Source organism: Pterocles gutturalis, unplaced genomic scaffold, assembly GCF_000699245.1.
Source record: "Pterocles gutturalis isolate BGI_N339 unplaced genomic scaffold, ASM69924v1 scaffold16665, whole genome shotgun sequence".
NCBI lineage: Eukaryota > Metazoa > Chordata > Aves > Pterocliformes > Pteroclidae > Pterocles > Pterocles gutturalis.
In genome coordinates this window covers 34,456-51,612 of record NW_010146175.1, presented here as the reverse complement: position 1 = coordinate 51,612, position 17,157 = coordinate 34,456, and the positions used below count along the sequence as shown (strand labels likewise).

The 17,157-nt window shown below is 43.9% G+C and overlaps 1 protein-coding gene across 1 annotated transcript in view; it reads right to left on the bottom strand.

The window, feature by feature from the left end:
• Positions 1–448: 448 nt before the first annotated feature.
• Positions 449–17,157, bottom strand: part of SNTB1 (syntrophin, beta 1 (dystrophin-associated protein A1, 59kDa, basic component 1)) — a gene marked incomplete at its 5' end in the record, with an annotated part of 37,565 nt that continues 20,856 nt past the window's right edge. The window contains 4 exons of the mRNA XM_010085649.1: positions 449–562; positions 1,910–2,100; positions 3,837–4,033; positions 10,632–10,771. Of these exons, the coding sequence (XP_010083951.1) occupies positions 470–562; positions 1,910–2,100; positions 3,837–4,033; positions 10,632–10,771 (621 nt within the window). The remainder of the gene's footprint in view (positions 563–1,909; positions 2,101–3,836; positions 4,034–10,631; positions 10,772–17,157) is intronic.

Below are 17,157 nucleotides of genomic sequence, written 5' to 3'. Positions count from 1 at the left end.
AATATATTCTTTAAGTGGTGTACAGGTTAGAACTGAAAAAAATATTTTACTTTTGGGTGGTGGGACAATCTTGTTTGGAGAACTTCTACTCAAACAACCTTGAGGTTGCATCACAACCAACACCCACTCTTGTCTTCTTAGCCCTTTACTTATTCTATATAAACAAGTACACTGAAATAGGCACAATTTATGATTCTGAAACATTCACATGTATGGTACTAGATGCTTTTACTGTCTCATGGGATTTAAAAATCCCATTATTTACAATGAAGTCCACTGTTCTTCTTGCCATGCCACCTCTTTAGCTGATCAAAATGAAACCTGGGCCTTGGAAGGCTGCAGAAACGGCCCAGGCTCAGTACTGAACCCCGAGCTGGTGTGTGCTGCTAGCTGGTGCGGGTTACTGCTGTTGACTGTACTTTGGATTAGCATAGTCACTCCTTTCTTTGAAGAAACAGATGTATCCCACTTATGCCACCAAGCCAAGTCTTGTAATCTTTGCTGACAGGAAGGAATGAATGATGAACACAATTGGTTTTGGACAAGAATGAAGGTCCAGTTGCTGAAAGTACAGAAAGAAATCAAATTGAGAATTATTAGATTAGATTACAGCTCAAATAAGCAATCATATATGGAGTGCTTGATTAACTGCTGCCTGGTATTTTGAACAGGCTTCTACTAATAGCAACCTTTTATCACAACATATTGTCTTCTCTTTGCATACAGCTGCACATATTTAGGTTACTAAAAGTAAGTAATAAGCATCTTGAGAACAGATGAGATCCTGGTGCCTCTGGGCTTGCATCCACCTGGGTGAGCAGCAGAAAACTGAGTCAGATGCTGCAAGCAGTTTTCCAAGGTGTTTGACCTCACCATCTTTTCAGGCTCTCTTTCTGACAGTGGGACTGTGTCCAATACCCCATACATCTGCTTTTGGTCAGTGCTGAAGCCAGGATACTGCAGCTACAGCTGACGCTGCACTGTTGCTCCTCTGTTCATGCAGCTGGCACTGGGACTGAACTGAGGCTTTATTTTTTTTCTCCATAGTCACAGTTCAGATGATCTTGCCACACACCTGCTAAGCATGACAGACTTGTCAGTGTGGACAGCAGGCTCAGCACTAGGTTCACATCGAAACAAACCAGGTTTGCCTTTCCACTAGTCACACATCGACTTTGTTGAGAGCTAGTAACAAATTCCCCGCTGAAAGCCTGACAAGAAGCAGTTCACAGAGCGTATGTTAGTGAAGGTGATGTGAAGAATTGAGCACCCCATGTTCTCAGGAACTGCTGAAAACACTTAGCAGGAAAGACCATGTTTATGTGCATAATTTATGATACCTAAACTGCTTGTAGGAATAAGCGCCTTATTTTCAGGCATTGTGACAGCTAACTGTGAGACCTAAGCAGACAGTTTGCACTATGTAGTCTTCAATTTTTTTCAGCAACTAGATGTTCAAAAATGTCTAAAACATAGCTTGTTGTCATAACATAAAGTCCTTATGTGTACATTGGAATTAATAATATCTCATTTTCAAGTTCTTCCACCTGCAATGATTTAAAAACTGAAATACAAAAATTCTAACAATCTGGCTATTTAGAGATACAATTTGTTCTCTAAATGTAAGAAATCTTTCATTCCTCTTTGCATGGTTTTATCATTTTATCTCTCTTTTTAGTTCTTCTCCTTCTAAAACCAGATGGTCATGCTGTACTAGAAAGCACCGCGTCTAAATACTGGTACTGGAACCTGGTGCCGACCAGGTACCTGGTTATTCTGTTATAGAACAGAACAGAATAATTCAGTTGGAAGGGACTTAAATGACCTAGTCCAACTTCCATTAGTGCTTCTCCACCCCCACAGCCTGAAGGACCACCATTAGCATCCCTTTGCTAAACACAGTACTTACAATTTCTCCATCCTTTCCTCCGAAGTCTAAATAAAGCATCCTTATCCCATCATCTGAGGACATCTTCAGTTTTTCATAGGGATATTGTACTATTGTTTTAGAGAAGGCACCGTCTTGTGGTTCAGTTGTAAGAGAGAATCCATGTTCATAATGGATGGTCAAACGGCACTCATGGTTTTTATATGTGCAAGCTGAAGAAGGAAAGAAAACTTAGTCTGTAATGTTCTTAAAAACAACAAATACCATTTGGCTGCAGATATGTGCATTTTACATTCAATCTCAACGCTATCTTGTGGAAACTAACCCTTCCGAAAACTGGGCTAATCCTGCTCTAACTGTAAACCTGCAGATTTGGAAAAACAACAGAAGCCATGCTGTTGTGCAAGGTCCAAACAAGGTTTGGTAGTTATGGTGTAAACACACAGACTAAAATTGTGCTTGGTGGTAACAAAACCGCTGTCAGTCCTTCCAGTTATTCACTGTGTTCTTCACGTCGCAGCGCACATCTACGTGCTGACACAAAAACAATCTACAGAAGCTTAGGAAGTCTCAGGCTGACATTTCCTCTTTTGAGCTGCTCACAACGTCACAGCTACTCTTCTTACGTCTGACATACATAGCCAAAATCAATAAATGCGGCGCACAACGCACGGCAATATTAGAAGCTGTACAGGGTTTCCTTAAAGTGTTTTGACAAAGATAAAGATACTCCTGAGTCCTCATTAGTGTCGTGGTAATTGAAAAAGGGCCCAGATAATTGTGTATAATAGCTTCTGGAGCAGAAAGTCTGCATCTTCCCCTCAGCTCAGAAATACAGGCCATGACCCAAATTAAAAAATAAAGAGTTAGGTGTTCACATCCCAAATTCTTTTTTCCCCCACTTCCCTGTGAACAATTCTGACAAGAAGGGACCTTGGTACTGGGATAAAAGCACTGTGATGAAAGAAGGGGCTGACGCCCTCCTGGTTTTGGAAAGCAAGGCATCCATGTCACTGGACTGAGGAGACAGACATGGTCTCCAGGTGGTTCCTACTCAACACCTTGGTTGGTTTCCATGTTGGAGGCCCTCACAAAGCAGCCTGAGCTCCCCACGAGGCATGGCAGCCCACGGGCAGGCATCCCCATACCCAGCAGCACGTGGCTGTACCTGACGGCATCCGAAATCGGAGCTGCCCTTTGCCATAGAGCGGATTTGTACTTTGGCTCTTACTCTCACATTTTTAGGCTGAGAGTGGAGATAATGTTCAATTTTAACAGCCCCACCAACTGTAGGGCTAGCAGGGGAAGGAATCCCTAATCCTGGGGTCACTCAAGAGGAAGGTTCAGCCTCAAAGCCCCAGAGCCACCCCAGGCTAGCAGCCACCTGGCTAAACAGGGCATCACTCCAGAGCATCTGCAGCCTATACTTCGATCCCAGTCAATTCTGCAGGTATAGAACTGCTGAGAAGTGACACTTTGATGTTCAGGGAGAGAAACAACTAGCCACCAAAATATGGCTTTGGACTGGTTTGTATTTTTTTATTCTTCTCAAATGTGCAGAGCTGGGTGAATAAATGACCAATTCACGCTCGTGAACGTGCTGGTCCTCCTCTGCCTCTTCCCTCTGCAGGAAAAACTCTGTGTGGGTTTCTGGACAAACCTCTGACACTCACTCCTCCATGACATGCAGCCCTCCATGGCTGACTATAGACTGGTGTCTGAAACAACATGCCTAAAACAAGACCAAAAGTCAGAATGACAGTGACAGTGTCACCGGCCACAGGTACCACACCAGCTGCGACGGGCTCAGAAACCAAGAGGACAATATTTTAAACACAGAGAACCCTAAACATACACATTTTTTAAAATAAATTGCCTCTAGCGGAAGGAGCTTGAACCAGCCATGAGTGTCAGGAGGAGGCGTGGAGGTGCCGCAGGTGTTACTCACACGTGGTGATTTCCGTGATGAGCTCCGCAGAGTTGTGGCAGCCCTGCACTATGCTCCTCGTCCACAGGGAGAGGTCTCGGCTAGTCTCCGTCTTGAACAGATGGGTTTCGATCCCTTGCCTTGTACCGGTACGGGTTGCAAATGACAAATCCACCCCAGACTGTGGTGAGCCTTTTCCTGGGCCAGAATGGACCAACCTGCAGTTGGATTTGAAAACACATCAGTGGATTATAACGCTGACACAGTGCACTGTGCCAAAATCCCTACCTGAGCACAGCTCCGCTCTGTATGTTCCTCAATGCACGTGGTTGGGAGCATGAGAACTCCCGTCTCCTCTGTATTTGAGCCTAAAGTGACTCCTAGTGACACGCAGAGGAGCGAAGGGCCAAAGCAGTGAGTACCGAAGCAGCTGGACATGCAGGTGACAATGGGAATCTCCCAGAGGGCCCTAAAATCCTGACAAATTGTAGAAAACACCCCTTTGGATGAGGAACTGAAAGAAATCACCGACTGGTCTGTGGTGATGGGGTTTGGTGCACAGATACAAGCGCTCACTCAGATGAGGCAGCTGAATCCGACTTTCCCTGTCAGGCTGCAGTTGCTGTAAAGCTTAAATATCTGCAGATGAACTCAATGATAAGTGCTGTCAGATAAAGTAAGAAGTTCTGTAAATATGCAGATGCCAAAGTACTGTCTTATGCATACTTTTCCCATAAGGAACCTGCAAAATGCTGCAGCTATCAGTAATCTGAAATTCTCGCACATTTTGCTGCAATTTTTTTTTTTTACCTGGCATCAACAGATGATCTCCCATGACCAGGAAAGGTTTGTTCATCTGGGCAAACACTAATTGAAGGAAATAGTTTTGAGTGAGAAAACCAACACCTCATAATATTTAATAATTCTTTAAGACTGTCCTTTGGGGTTTTTTTTTCTCCAGAAGTGTGGACAGTGAATACAGAATTTGCTCAGGGGCATGACACTGACTCAGATGAAAATAATAATCCAGACGAGCTCGTCACTTTGAAATCCAGGCACTAACCCTTGGATTCAGCTGCCTCATCACTTGTATCTGTACTCCAAAGGGAGTCACGAAATGAAACCAGGGAGATTCTTCTGAAAAGCGTCTGTTTTGTGTCTCCTGTTTCCGACATACTGCATATGAGATTATAAAGGAAGTATGTAGCATGGTAGTAGAATACTTGTGCTGAAGGATAAAAGATTACACTAATCATCTACTGAGTGCTAATTCACCCTCAAATTATTGTTTTGCATCTGGAAGAATAGTTGCCTGGTAGCTGACACTGTAGAAGTATGCCATCAAACAGAGGTGTTTTAATAGGGAAAAAAAAAAGAAAAAAAAAAGCAGAGAGGAAAGAAAAAGCACAACCTCAGCTTTTCAGTTACTGAAACACTAAGCATAGGGCACCTGAAATTTTCCTCAGTTCCCTGGCAGTCCGTGCTGACATTTGGGATGTGCATTGTGCCAAACACACACACTCTTTTGTACTCTGCTAGAGGTTTGCGAGATTTGTTCATGCTCAGGTTTGTGGTAACTTCCTTCGGATTTTGAGCATCTGCCTTGATTTGATGTTCCCAGGAGGTCCCAGGAGGCAAGGGGCAGAGTATTCCCGGCAGAGCTGCTCTGCCGTGTGTCTGGGCAGGAAAGCCTCTTCCACAGAGGCACCACCTCCCTCCCCAAATGATTTTTTTTGCCTCCAGAAGAGCTTTGTTAATGCCCCGCTCAGTTTAGATACTCAATGCCTCTTAAGTGCACCTGGGGCAGATTTTGCAGTTGGGGAGCCAGTGGCAAACAAACAGCTGAAAAACTTCTATTCACTTTCATTTGGTGTGAGGTGCTGCAAACTGTGAGGGAAAGCTGCCTCTTGATAATTAAGGCAGGAGACGGGGAACTGAAATCTGCAGTGACTTCTGCTGCTGCCTGTCCCTGGCCGGTCACCCAGGCGCAGGCAGGGCCACCGCTCTCACGCTGCTTTCTGCTACCAGGGGGGAATGCGGGAAAGCAGCCTGAAAAATCACATCACATTTGCCATTAAAAATAAAACAATCTTCTCCTTGGGTCATCCCTTGTCCTTTACATAGTGCTCATCAGCACTGTGTAAATCCTTGTGATACTGAATATGTGACAGACAGATGTTCCAATGTCTTATTTCCTTTCAGATCCACTGCCCTCTACGTCTTAATGCTTTATCCATAGCACTGGCATCTCAGGTTTTTCAGCATATGGATAGAATGAAGCTGTACGTTACAAATTAAAGTGCTTGTACACATCCAACATGAACCTCATTTCTTACCTACCTTCTCATTCATATTTTCTCCTCATTAAAAATTTAGTCTCACTCTTTAAAAACCTTATTTAAATACACAACTTCAGACCATGCTTTGGAAAAGCCATGCAGTTAAACATGAACTAGACAAATATGCAGAGGAACATTTCACAGTATTTGTGTACCAGCTATCAGCACTGATGGATGAGGGTACAAGTCAAAGGATTTCCAGCTTTAATGAAGTTGCATTCACCCGAGCTATTTAATTTACATAAAAGATGTTTTATCCTAAAGACCCCAAAATACCTTAAAAGGCAAAAGAATAGTCTTAGAAACTTCACAGAAGGCTTCCCCTCGCCCCTGTCAGTCTGACTGCAGAGGAGGTTGTGTGCATGCTGCACCCTGCACCCCAGAGTCGAAAAGGCACCCCAAGACCAGTTCTGCTAATATTCACCCCCAGTCCTCGAAGGTTACTGGGCTCTGTGGAGGTTTCTGAGATGTCTGGGAGCCACAGGAGCCTGAACATGCTTCCCTGGAGCCGGCAGAGCCGCAAGAGGGCAGGAGAAGGTTGGTCACGATCGAGTCTGTTTGCACAGTGTGCAGAGAGCAGGCAGCGGCTGTTAAACACAACTCTTGGCGTGCTCCAGAGAGCCAGGGAGACACTTCTCATCTCTAATTTCTCCCTTGTTTCTCTATGTTTTGGGGACCTCTTTGGCGTTACTCTTCGCAAATGTGTGATAGCAAGATGGGCATGGTCCAAGGTGAAGCGCTGGTGGCGGGTGAGACACACTGGGACCCGCTTCTCATCCTAACGCTATGAAAAGAGTTTCAACCGCTTACTGCAACAGCAAAGTCTAACGGCCTCTTCAAAAAGGACAGCAAAACCAGCACTGACATTCAAAACAAGTGTTCAGCGGCTCATTTGAAATTTATCTCAGAGGAGGCCATGACACAAATGCTTCCACAGTCATGCAGCTCTGCCCAGCAGAAAGCCACTATCATCTGACCTTTCTTATGTGGAAACCACTCCTTACCCTGACCTAGCATTTGAAACCTGCTCTGGAACGGCTGCACTCTTTGGAAACCTATGCACATGCTCTCAATCCATCCAAGCTCTGCCCCAGAGGGTGCCACAACCACCCTCGCTGCCCCAGGAAGAGGAGTGGAGAACTGGCACAGCTTGCACAGCACCTCATATACCTTCCCTGGGGTGCCTGGGGACCCCAGTGCTCCCTGCCTGCCCCTCTCCCCACTTGCACAGACAACTGTTCGGTGCCTAAACTCCTTCCCCAGCTTTCCATGGCATTAACTATCAATCTGCTTTAATTCCTCCTGGTTAGAGAACTCAGCTTTGCACACTAGCTACTTACCTGATCTTTAATCAGAGTCCAACATGGGCTGCTTTATTTTTATTTTTTTCATTTCATATCTGGCTATGTTAGATTATGCAATTTGATTGCAAACATTTAAGATGTAATTACTTAAGCCCCATTCCCATGACAGAGGGAGGCACTGTTATTCAGGCATAAGGAAACACTGAAACAGAGATTATGACAAAAAGGTCCTTGGAGTCAGGGCTATGAGCCAGCTGCTGTGCCTCCTGGTGCAGAGATTTAAAGGAACAACTTAAATGTCCTGATCTCGGTTTTATTTGAGCTATTACTTATGTTCTGCACAAAGCTGGGAAAGATCGACTGGAAATATTTTTAGGCCCTAATAGCATCCATAGGTTGAAGGCAAACTTACCAACAAATAGAAAGGGCATGTTGAAATTCTGCTGTTAAAATACTGTAAGAAGATTGTAATCCTTCTACAACTTTCCAATTTTCTCTGCTCATTATGTCTTGGGTAGATTAAGCATGACTCTGTACAGTATCTGGCACTGAAGTTTTCCAGTTTCAGCAGCTTTTCAAATATGTATTAGCTAAGCAAAAATGTTTTCCCAAGGACTAATAAAAATCTGAAAGATGGGAGCAGCCAAGATTACAACATGTGGTCTGCAAACTTTCCAGGTGAAAAGTTCTAAACTGCACCAAACAATGTGCAGAGGGAATTAAAAAAACCCGTCACGAGGAGGGTAATCACTGACTGAGCATGAACGCAGCAGTCAATACCAACAGTAAACCCTGTGTAGTTTTTTTTGGTATAACTGTACTCAGTGTGACAGACCATAAAAGCAGAATCCTGCAGGGTTTTAATCAAAATCATCCAAAACAGTAGGTTTAATGATTTAGGGAATCTGTCAGTTTATGTAATCTGTCCAGCTCGGAGATACATGTATTTTTATGTATTTATCAGTTTGCGACTCCATTCTGAATGTCAAGTTCTGTATAGGTGCTGTCTTTTACCTGAGTGTTAAATTCACAGTGATACAGTAAGAAATCACAGAGATGGGGAGGGAATGGTTTTCAGGAGGTCACCCAGCACATCTCCCCTCCCAGAGCAGGGCTGACTGTGCTGACACGCTCCTGAGGGTTACAGCGTTACCCATCCTTCAAGGTCCCCAGTGATGAGGCCCATACGCCTTTCCTGAAGAATCTAATCCACTACCTCACCCACTCACCAGGTTTCTCCCAGGACCTACCCCACACCTCCCTGCCACAAATGCAGCCAACTACGTCCTGTTGTATCGAGCAGGGACCTGGAGAACATACTCCCCTGTCCTCCTCGTGGTTTCCATCTTCATACCATTGACATGTTTTCCATGGGCTTCTCTAGATTAAACAACCACGGTTTCTTATGTATTCCCCAACTGATAGTGTTTTCTAGGTCTTACATTTCTAGGTCTTTTTTCTAGACCTTCTGCAGTTAACTGGCATCTTTCTGGAAGTGCAATGCCTCACATGAAGGTGGTGTATCACCTGAGGCTTTACTCATGCTCTGTAGCTAGGTTAGATTACCACACCTGCCCAACACGCAACACTTCTGCTATAACCCAAAATGATTGTCTTTGTTTTCTCAACAACATAACACTAGATTTAAGCAATTTCAACACACTGCCCAGATGCTTCCTGGCAGAGTAACTATTTTGTAATTTGTTCTCCACTGCAAACCAGCGCTGAACTTTGCACTTCTCCTTTCTGAATGGCATCCCATCTTTCTTACAGACCATCTTCCCAGTCCATAAAGACCCTTGAGCAGCCTGACACCTGTGTCAAGCAACTTCTCGTTCCCCTCCAGCCTGAAGGTCAATGCTCCTCCACTCACACATGAATCCCATTACACCAGGAGATGACTATCCCCACCCAAGGCAAGCCAGTCTGCTATCAAATCTGAACTCCTGAGAAAAAGTCATTAAGTAACAGGCCCTCCAAGACGAGAACTTAGACTGTTTGATCAGTGGTGACTGATGACAGGGGCTGGCAATGCCCACCAAAGGGCTGTCTTGACTCGTGACGTGTGTGGGCAGGAGGGGTCAGGGTGTGCTGCAGGATCTCTGGTCACTGTGAAGAGGAGGACTTGAGTCCATGTAAAAATGACACCCAAAGCACTGGGGAGGAGGTGCATCCCCTTCTGCCGGGGTGCTCTTGCTTCACAAATTCTAAGGCCTTAATGACACACCTGGATTCAGCCTCTGGCTCCAACACCTTTCCCAGTTTTCATTTGGAACTGCCACTTGGCATTGTCAACCTTCACTGCCTCGATGCGCGGCAGGCTGCAAACCGCAGAGCATGTACCCTTACGTTACAATAACAAAGGGTGAGTCAGAAGCCTTCTTCCCAGGAAGCCCGAAAGCTCCATCACGGGTAGGTAGGCTGGGACAAAACAACTATCAGCATAATTCACTGAGGTTTGTTTTGTTTTTTTTTTTTTTTTTTTTTTTTTAGTATAATGATTTAGCAGCAAAGCCTCAGTTCATCTGGGGAGAGCACTAAGAGATCAAGAACAAAAATTAACTAATGAGAGTGCAGTAAGAGACCCACTGCATTTGGCCATGTGCTACCAGCTCTTTTGAATGAGAACTCATTGAAAATGGTATAATAGAGGCCTGTAGCAAGGCCAAAACAATGGAACAGTGGCTCTTTCTCAAGCTCTTTGACCATACTGGCAGAGAAATGTGATTAAGATTCACATCAAGAAGCACAGACAGTTTCCACTGCATAACGGCAACCATGGGAAAGCTCTCTCTGAATTAGTGTTGATGGATACCTTCGAAATAATGTGGATGACTATTTCCAACCTAAATTCAAGAATGTGGCTTCCAAGATCACCATTTTAAGCTAAAAAAAGCCAGGAATTTGTTTCCTGGAGCAGGAACACAAGCTGTGCTGAAATCAAATGTCTCCATCACATGTGCAAGTCCCCAAAAGCCCCAAACTGGTGGTGCAGAACTGCCACACCTGCATGGCCAACTCAGGGCAACAATTTCACGTTTTTCAGCCTCGAGAAGTGGCTGGAAATCTGCGTGCTTCTGCCAAGCCCTCAGGTCTGCCCACTGAGATAGAAATCTCAGGAGATCAAGCTCTTGGCTTTTTAAGCCAAGATCATAACAAAAAAGCACTGGTACCTGGTGGCTAGCAGGGGGTAGGTGTGCAGAGGGCTGAACCAAGCTTCCTTCATCCGTGGCATGCTCTCATATATTAAGAGGTCTTTTTCTGTCAAGACCACTAACACTGGCTTCCAGTGCTTCTCGTTGTCTCCTGGCACCTGAAAAAGAGTAAAGTCTCAGTGAAACAACAAGAGACAAAGCTACCATCGTGCAATGCCTGATGACACGAACATGTCGAGTCCTGGGCGAGCTAATGAACAAAAGAGAGTTTTACTTCCTTGTCTTTTTGACATCTCTCACCTGAATTTATAACCAGTGCAGCAGAAACGGAGTAAAATGCAATGACATCTGCTGCTCTCATTAGCACTGCCATTTCCATCCCTCCTTGCAGCCTTCCCTTAGTACAGGCTACTCCATAAAAGCAGTAGTGGAAGAGCACCAAGACAGAGCTGGCTGTTATTTAGCTGTGGTATGCATGAACAGACCTTAAATGTACATTTATAATACACACCGTTCATGTACAGCTGGCACATTGGACACTGCTGCTGCTGTTAGTATTTTCATGAGTGAAAAAAGCTGCAGCACCATCACTATTAAATCAGAGTGTCAGGTAGTACAAAATAGTGGTTTGGGAGCAGAAGCTTTTTTCCTCAGCAGTTCATGTTTTCATTGCTTCTCTTTCCTTCATACCATTCTTCCAGCTTTACAGTCACCAATTGTAAAATTACAGTTTTACAAGTGCCAATTTGTAAAGAGACCCAACCTAAACATGGGCTTGACTCAGTGATGGATCTGAATCTACATTTCACACCCATCTGCAGAAGATGTCTAAAGACTAGGGCATCAAAGCCCTTTGCTGCCTGCAGAGTCCAGATGTGGAATTATATTTTGCAGGTTAGACATTTGGCAGTCCACACGGCTACACAGTTACCGCTATGGGGACCAAGTATGGATCCTGGTTTTTATTTATTCTACTCTGGCAGCACAGAAGTGTCTTAAAGTAGATGGGAATATGAAGGGTCTTAGTTTCAAGTACGAATGAAGCTCTTGTCTTTCATGGACAAATTAATCATTTTCCTTTTGGTGCACATAAAGAAAAAGAAACCCTGTTCTGCAGTAACACTCACAGCATGCTTTCAAAACTAAACATCTTGGCTGGCTACTGAAGGGAATGAAACAAATTCTGTGATTCACCAGAGAATCTGCTTGTCTGCATGACTCCTCCATTAAAACCTTCTCCAGGAAAGAGAAGCTGTTGTCTATGGTGTTCTGTGGTTGATGCCAGACTACTTGCCACGGGCTTGTGTCACTGGGCACATCACTGGGTGGAGAAACACATCAAAGGGATCAATCAATGGCTGGCGAGGCATGGCATGGCACAGCCAGGAATGGTGATTCAGATCCTTAAGTACAATGTGCCTTAAGCGAGGGATTCAGATTGAGAACCACATTTGAAACACTTGTATTTCATATGAAGACAGGGTCCCACAAATTTCTAAGCTTTTAAGGACTTTCAAGGCAGCTGTAAGATATCTTCACACCACAACACCAATGCCCAAAGCAGATCTTAAACTAAAATTTTTGGCTTGCATAATTTTTAGGAGGTATTTTTCCTTCTGAATTAATCTTTTACAATAATCATATTCCTGTTTACAGCAGTACTTGCTCATTAGTTGGTCCTGTCTGTGTGTTAATCAACTTAAAGTCATAACCGGTCCATCCTTTTAATTTCTTCAGAAGCATCAATGCTTATTTACTATTTTCTTGCGGTGACAGTTTATTGAGATGCAACCTTTCATTTTCAAATAGGGCTGGACAGAGAAGCTGCCTAATTGACATACCTATTAATACATTCCAGAAAGAAAGCAAAATCCAGAGTTCTCACAGCCCATGTAACATGCAAATACTCACATGAGCAAAAAGTATTTGCACCTTCTTAATACCACAGTTATTAACTACAGTTAACACCCCTGTTCCTAGCATGGGAATATAGAAATAAATGTTACAGCTAATGTTAACATTTAATAAATGTTAACGTTAACATTTAATTTTTGAGCATTTGCCTGTGTTCTTTAACTAGCTAGACCTTAGTACATATTTTTTAATATTTCCAGAAGAGAAAAAGGAAGATAAATATGAAATCCCTCATAGGATGAGAAAGCAGGATGCTCAGATCCATGATATGGAGGAGTAAACAGGCAGTGTACTGTCATTATTCTTCAGTTCTGTGATCACAAGCAATCCAAAGACTCTGGGAAGCTGCAGAACCATCCTGCCTGCGAAGCATGTTCAATCACAACCTTTGTTATTAGGTGGCTGCTCAGTCAACTGCGATGCCAGAAAATTTGGGAAACACTGTTCCCTGTAAACCAACAACAAGAAAAGGAATAAAATTAATTTTGCCAGCTGGTCCCACAGCTATTTGCTGGACAGCTGTAAACATCAGGAGCTGGAATTCCCAGCACGGATCCTGTGGTTACCACCTGCACAGCAATGCCCACAGCTTTGCCTCGGCCCTTCCCAGCAGCAGGCTCACTTCTGGAGAAGACGTGGCTCAGCCACAAGGTATTGAAGACTTTTTCTCAAGTATAAGTGACCTTACACTACCTTTCCTTGTAGGATGTATGCCCTGTTTGTAGGGTGTATACTGGGAAGGGGAGAGAGGAGAACGGTGTTGGCTTGTGTCCTGCTAGGAATCCCTCCCCAGTAAGAAGGGCTGTGAAATATACACACTGAATTTTAATCCTGTTTTTTAAACCTTGCTGGGACCATCTCTGTCTCGCTGGTAAGGAGTGTCGGTGTAAGCAATTCTGCTGCTATTTCAGACCTGAAGAAGGATTTGTGTGCCTTGAAAAGCCTGAAAGCTTGTCTGTTTTTTTCCAACTGTAACAGCTGATCTAATAAAAGATAATGCCTTTCCTTAAAAACCTAGAATTGCATTATTGTTCCTTTTTGTCTCTGGGGTTTGGATCAGGCTTTACCAGCCAATGCTGTGCTGTTCAACAGGCAGTTGGCACTTCTGGAAGGCGTCAAAGAGAACATGCTGTCCCATAAAAGGTAACAGCAAATTTTACAAAGGCAGAAGAGAGGCTGCAAATACACCGTTAGCCTACAGGGCACATGCAAAACCAATAATCATGGGAAATTAATCCATATTAAGCAAGTGTCATACCAAGCATGAGTATAATAGCAAATTACAAAACAAAAGCAAAAAGCTTGCTGCTTAAAGGCAGCTAAGGGAAGGATTTGTTCAAGTTTTAAAGGTTTTAAAATCTGACATATCACAAAGATAACATGAAATACTTCCATAAGAGTAAATTTAAGTATCATTTGAGATACATTTTAGAGGCACCATTTTAGACGCTGGTTAAGGCCAGTTTCTCAGCCAGAATTTTGCAGAATTTTGGCACTTGCCCTACAATTTCTTCACTTGAGTTCCCACTTGCGCACGTACAATTCAAAGTGCATTGATCTGTGTTGCAGATAAATAAAATCACCATCCACTCTAAAAAAAACTTTTCAAACTGAACCCTATTTCAAAGCCAAAAATGTTAGATCAAATCTAGATGAACCAGGGAAAAGAAAAATCGGTACTCCTCAAACCTCCCACTACAATAAAATGAATCAGCAAATTTTTTGCTGGTCTTCTGGGTACATTGTTCAGGTGACTCAAAGCAACAGGTACCAGTGCCCCCTCTCCATGCTCTGCCCATCTCAGCTGAGGTCACTGCTCATATTCCCAAGTGAAATTCCACTTCAAGTTAATGAAGCTTTAAATATTTATACTAGAAGCAACTTGGTTTTTTTTTCTTTTCTATATACACTGTTCCTCTAGAGCAAAGTCTTCAAGTGCAAATCTGAAAAGGGCAGACATACTCTATCAAAAAAAACCCCAAGTGTGTTGAAGCATCCTTTTGCTACTTGCAAACCTCTTTGCTCCTCATACACTCCATGAAGGGCAAACCCCACTTTTCCCATATGCACCTCTCTGGTTTACCTTTCCAAATTCATTAAAGTTTTCATGTACAGCAGGGATGAAACCTAATTTTTTTGTGTATGACAATGTGATGGCTGGGACTGGGATGACACCAGAGGAGATGCATTTATGTCTTGCTCGGCCACACGCTTCCTCTGCAAAGCCAGCCTAAATGCTCTGTGTTTCTGCATGGACACCGCAGTCTCCGCTGGGGTGGCACGTGTTGCTGTAACACCCACAGCAGGAACAGATGCAAACGTGAAGGCAGACAAAAAGTGCACAAGAACAGCTGCTGTATTTCAGCAGCTACACGGAGACTTGCTCATCAGCCTTTGGATAACGTAAGAGCAAAAGTGCTTCGATGCAGGGAGCATATGGCTCGCACAGTGCTAGGACACACCAGAGCCCACCGCACCGAGGATGTGCCTGCGCTCTGGCTGCTTCTGGATGCCTTTGCAGGGGTGGGGCAGCATCACTCCACGCTTTGCTTTAGGGCCGGAGCTGTGGTCTGAAGGACCGGCTCTGCAAATAGACATAGCAAGCTCAACACTACCTGTATGAGCTGGTTTTCTGGCAACTGCTTGTGTGCTTAAGGCCACTACTTGCAATGAACCCCTGAAGAGTAACTCCTCTGATAGATATCGAACAATATTTCAAAGAGGAGACAGCTTGTTTTTCTGCAGGCGATGGGGACCCCTGGCCCCTTTAATGCATATCACAGGTTCCAAATCTTGAATAGTTTTCACATATAATTACTTGCTGTAAAGACAACGGGCATCTCAGTGAAGATAAAGCCTTTTACAAACAGTTTGGCTCTTTGCTCTTTCATCTGCCAGGTTGCCTTTTTGTAAGGTTTTTCTTTGAATTTCAGTTATTCATCTACTTCAGGCTGCCAGGAATGGATGAAAGAATACTTTTAATGTATGAGGCTCACAGATAATTAAATTAGAGGCCTTGCTCTACTCTGGAAAGCTGTTTTATATTTTCATTAACTCAAAAGGGACATTTCAATTACATTCCCTGTTTAGTAAACAAATTATATATTGCCAGCAGACTCCACTGCAGCATGTATCCAAAATGTGGCCTTTCAGAGAACTGCTGCGAAGGTAGCAAGTTTATGCCTATAGTGAGTGGTTTAACCCCATTCTTCATTACCCCCTGCCAAACCCTGGAGCTACACTATCCCCTCACACACACCATAGGAGAAGCAACCAAGAAAGAATTTTCTGAAACATTTTTATTTGTTTTCTCTTCTACCTCACTTAAAACTCTCTGTGCTGACAAGAGCCAGCTTCCACACAGGCTGGGATAGGTTCTGCTATATATATATATCTTGGGGCTACATCCATGTTCAGAATAAATTTGATTCATTTACACAAACCTACTTGTCAGTTCCTGAAAATAACAGCTGAAAAGGATTTTTGCAAGACGAACAGCACCAATGCAGAAATACATCACGCAAACCCCAGCATATGCAGCAATGTTGGTATTTCTCATGTGATGGGAGGCAATTTGCAATGCAGGAGTGGGTATAAGTGACAGCTGCAGGCAGGGGATATCAACACCTCCCACGCTGGAAGCGGGTGAGATGTGTTTTGCTGCTAAACTTTGTAGTTTTAAACAGGAAACAATGTGCACACTGTTTAAGAAAATAAAAAGCTAATCAAAATGTGTCTGCTTTTGTTCTTCGCTATCTTTGACCCCAGTGATGGCTCAAAGGTGGCTTATGCCATTATCAGATCTGGGTTACAGTCAGTGCACACACAAAAATCCCCCGAAGGGATATTGCCTCCTATGAGCAGTGAGCAAGCAATGCAGATGCTTGGCCATGGTGCCCCTGCTGCGCGAGCAGCCGGAGCCACACAGGTCAGGCGGGAACCACGGCAGGGACCATGCTGACTCAAACCTTGCGCTATCCCGAACACAGCCCAGAGATGCACTGACAGCTACAGGTGCTGCTGAGTATGGACAGGACACCCCTTCTAAATAGACTTTAAAATGACAAGACACAAGCCAACTTGTCAAAAGTAACACAGTCAACCATGTCAGCACGGCAATAGGTTCAAGCTAATGTCCTGACTCTCTGGAATGATAGGATTTTCAGACAGCTCTGGCTCTTATCCAAATAGCTCTAAATATCAACAGAAGCATCTCAGTCCTATGTATTCACCAACCCAAGAACAGCAAGTGATCTGATACCTCTCCTACAGACAAACAAGAAGGCCCGATCCCAGTTTTGTAGTGGAGGTTTGCTCCAGAGCTCGGAGAAGTCAACTGGAGTTTTTCTAACGACTCTTTAGGTTTTAGACTTGAACGCTTGGGAAACAAGCCTAGAGGTCTGCAGGTTTCCCACACTACAGAGAAGATGGAGGCAAATTCTTCTTGGAGTTGCACGGTGACAGGATGGGACTCAAAACCCACACGTGGAAACAAGGGAAATTCTGTTTTGAAACTTTTTCATTATGTCATGGTGGTCACACACTAGAAACAGACTGTGAAATGTCCACCCATAGAGATACTCACCGCATGACTGGGCAAGCTAGGCAAGATGGTCTAGTTGGCTCTGCT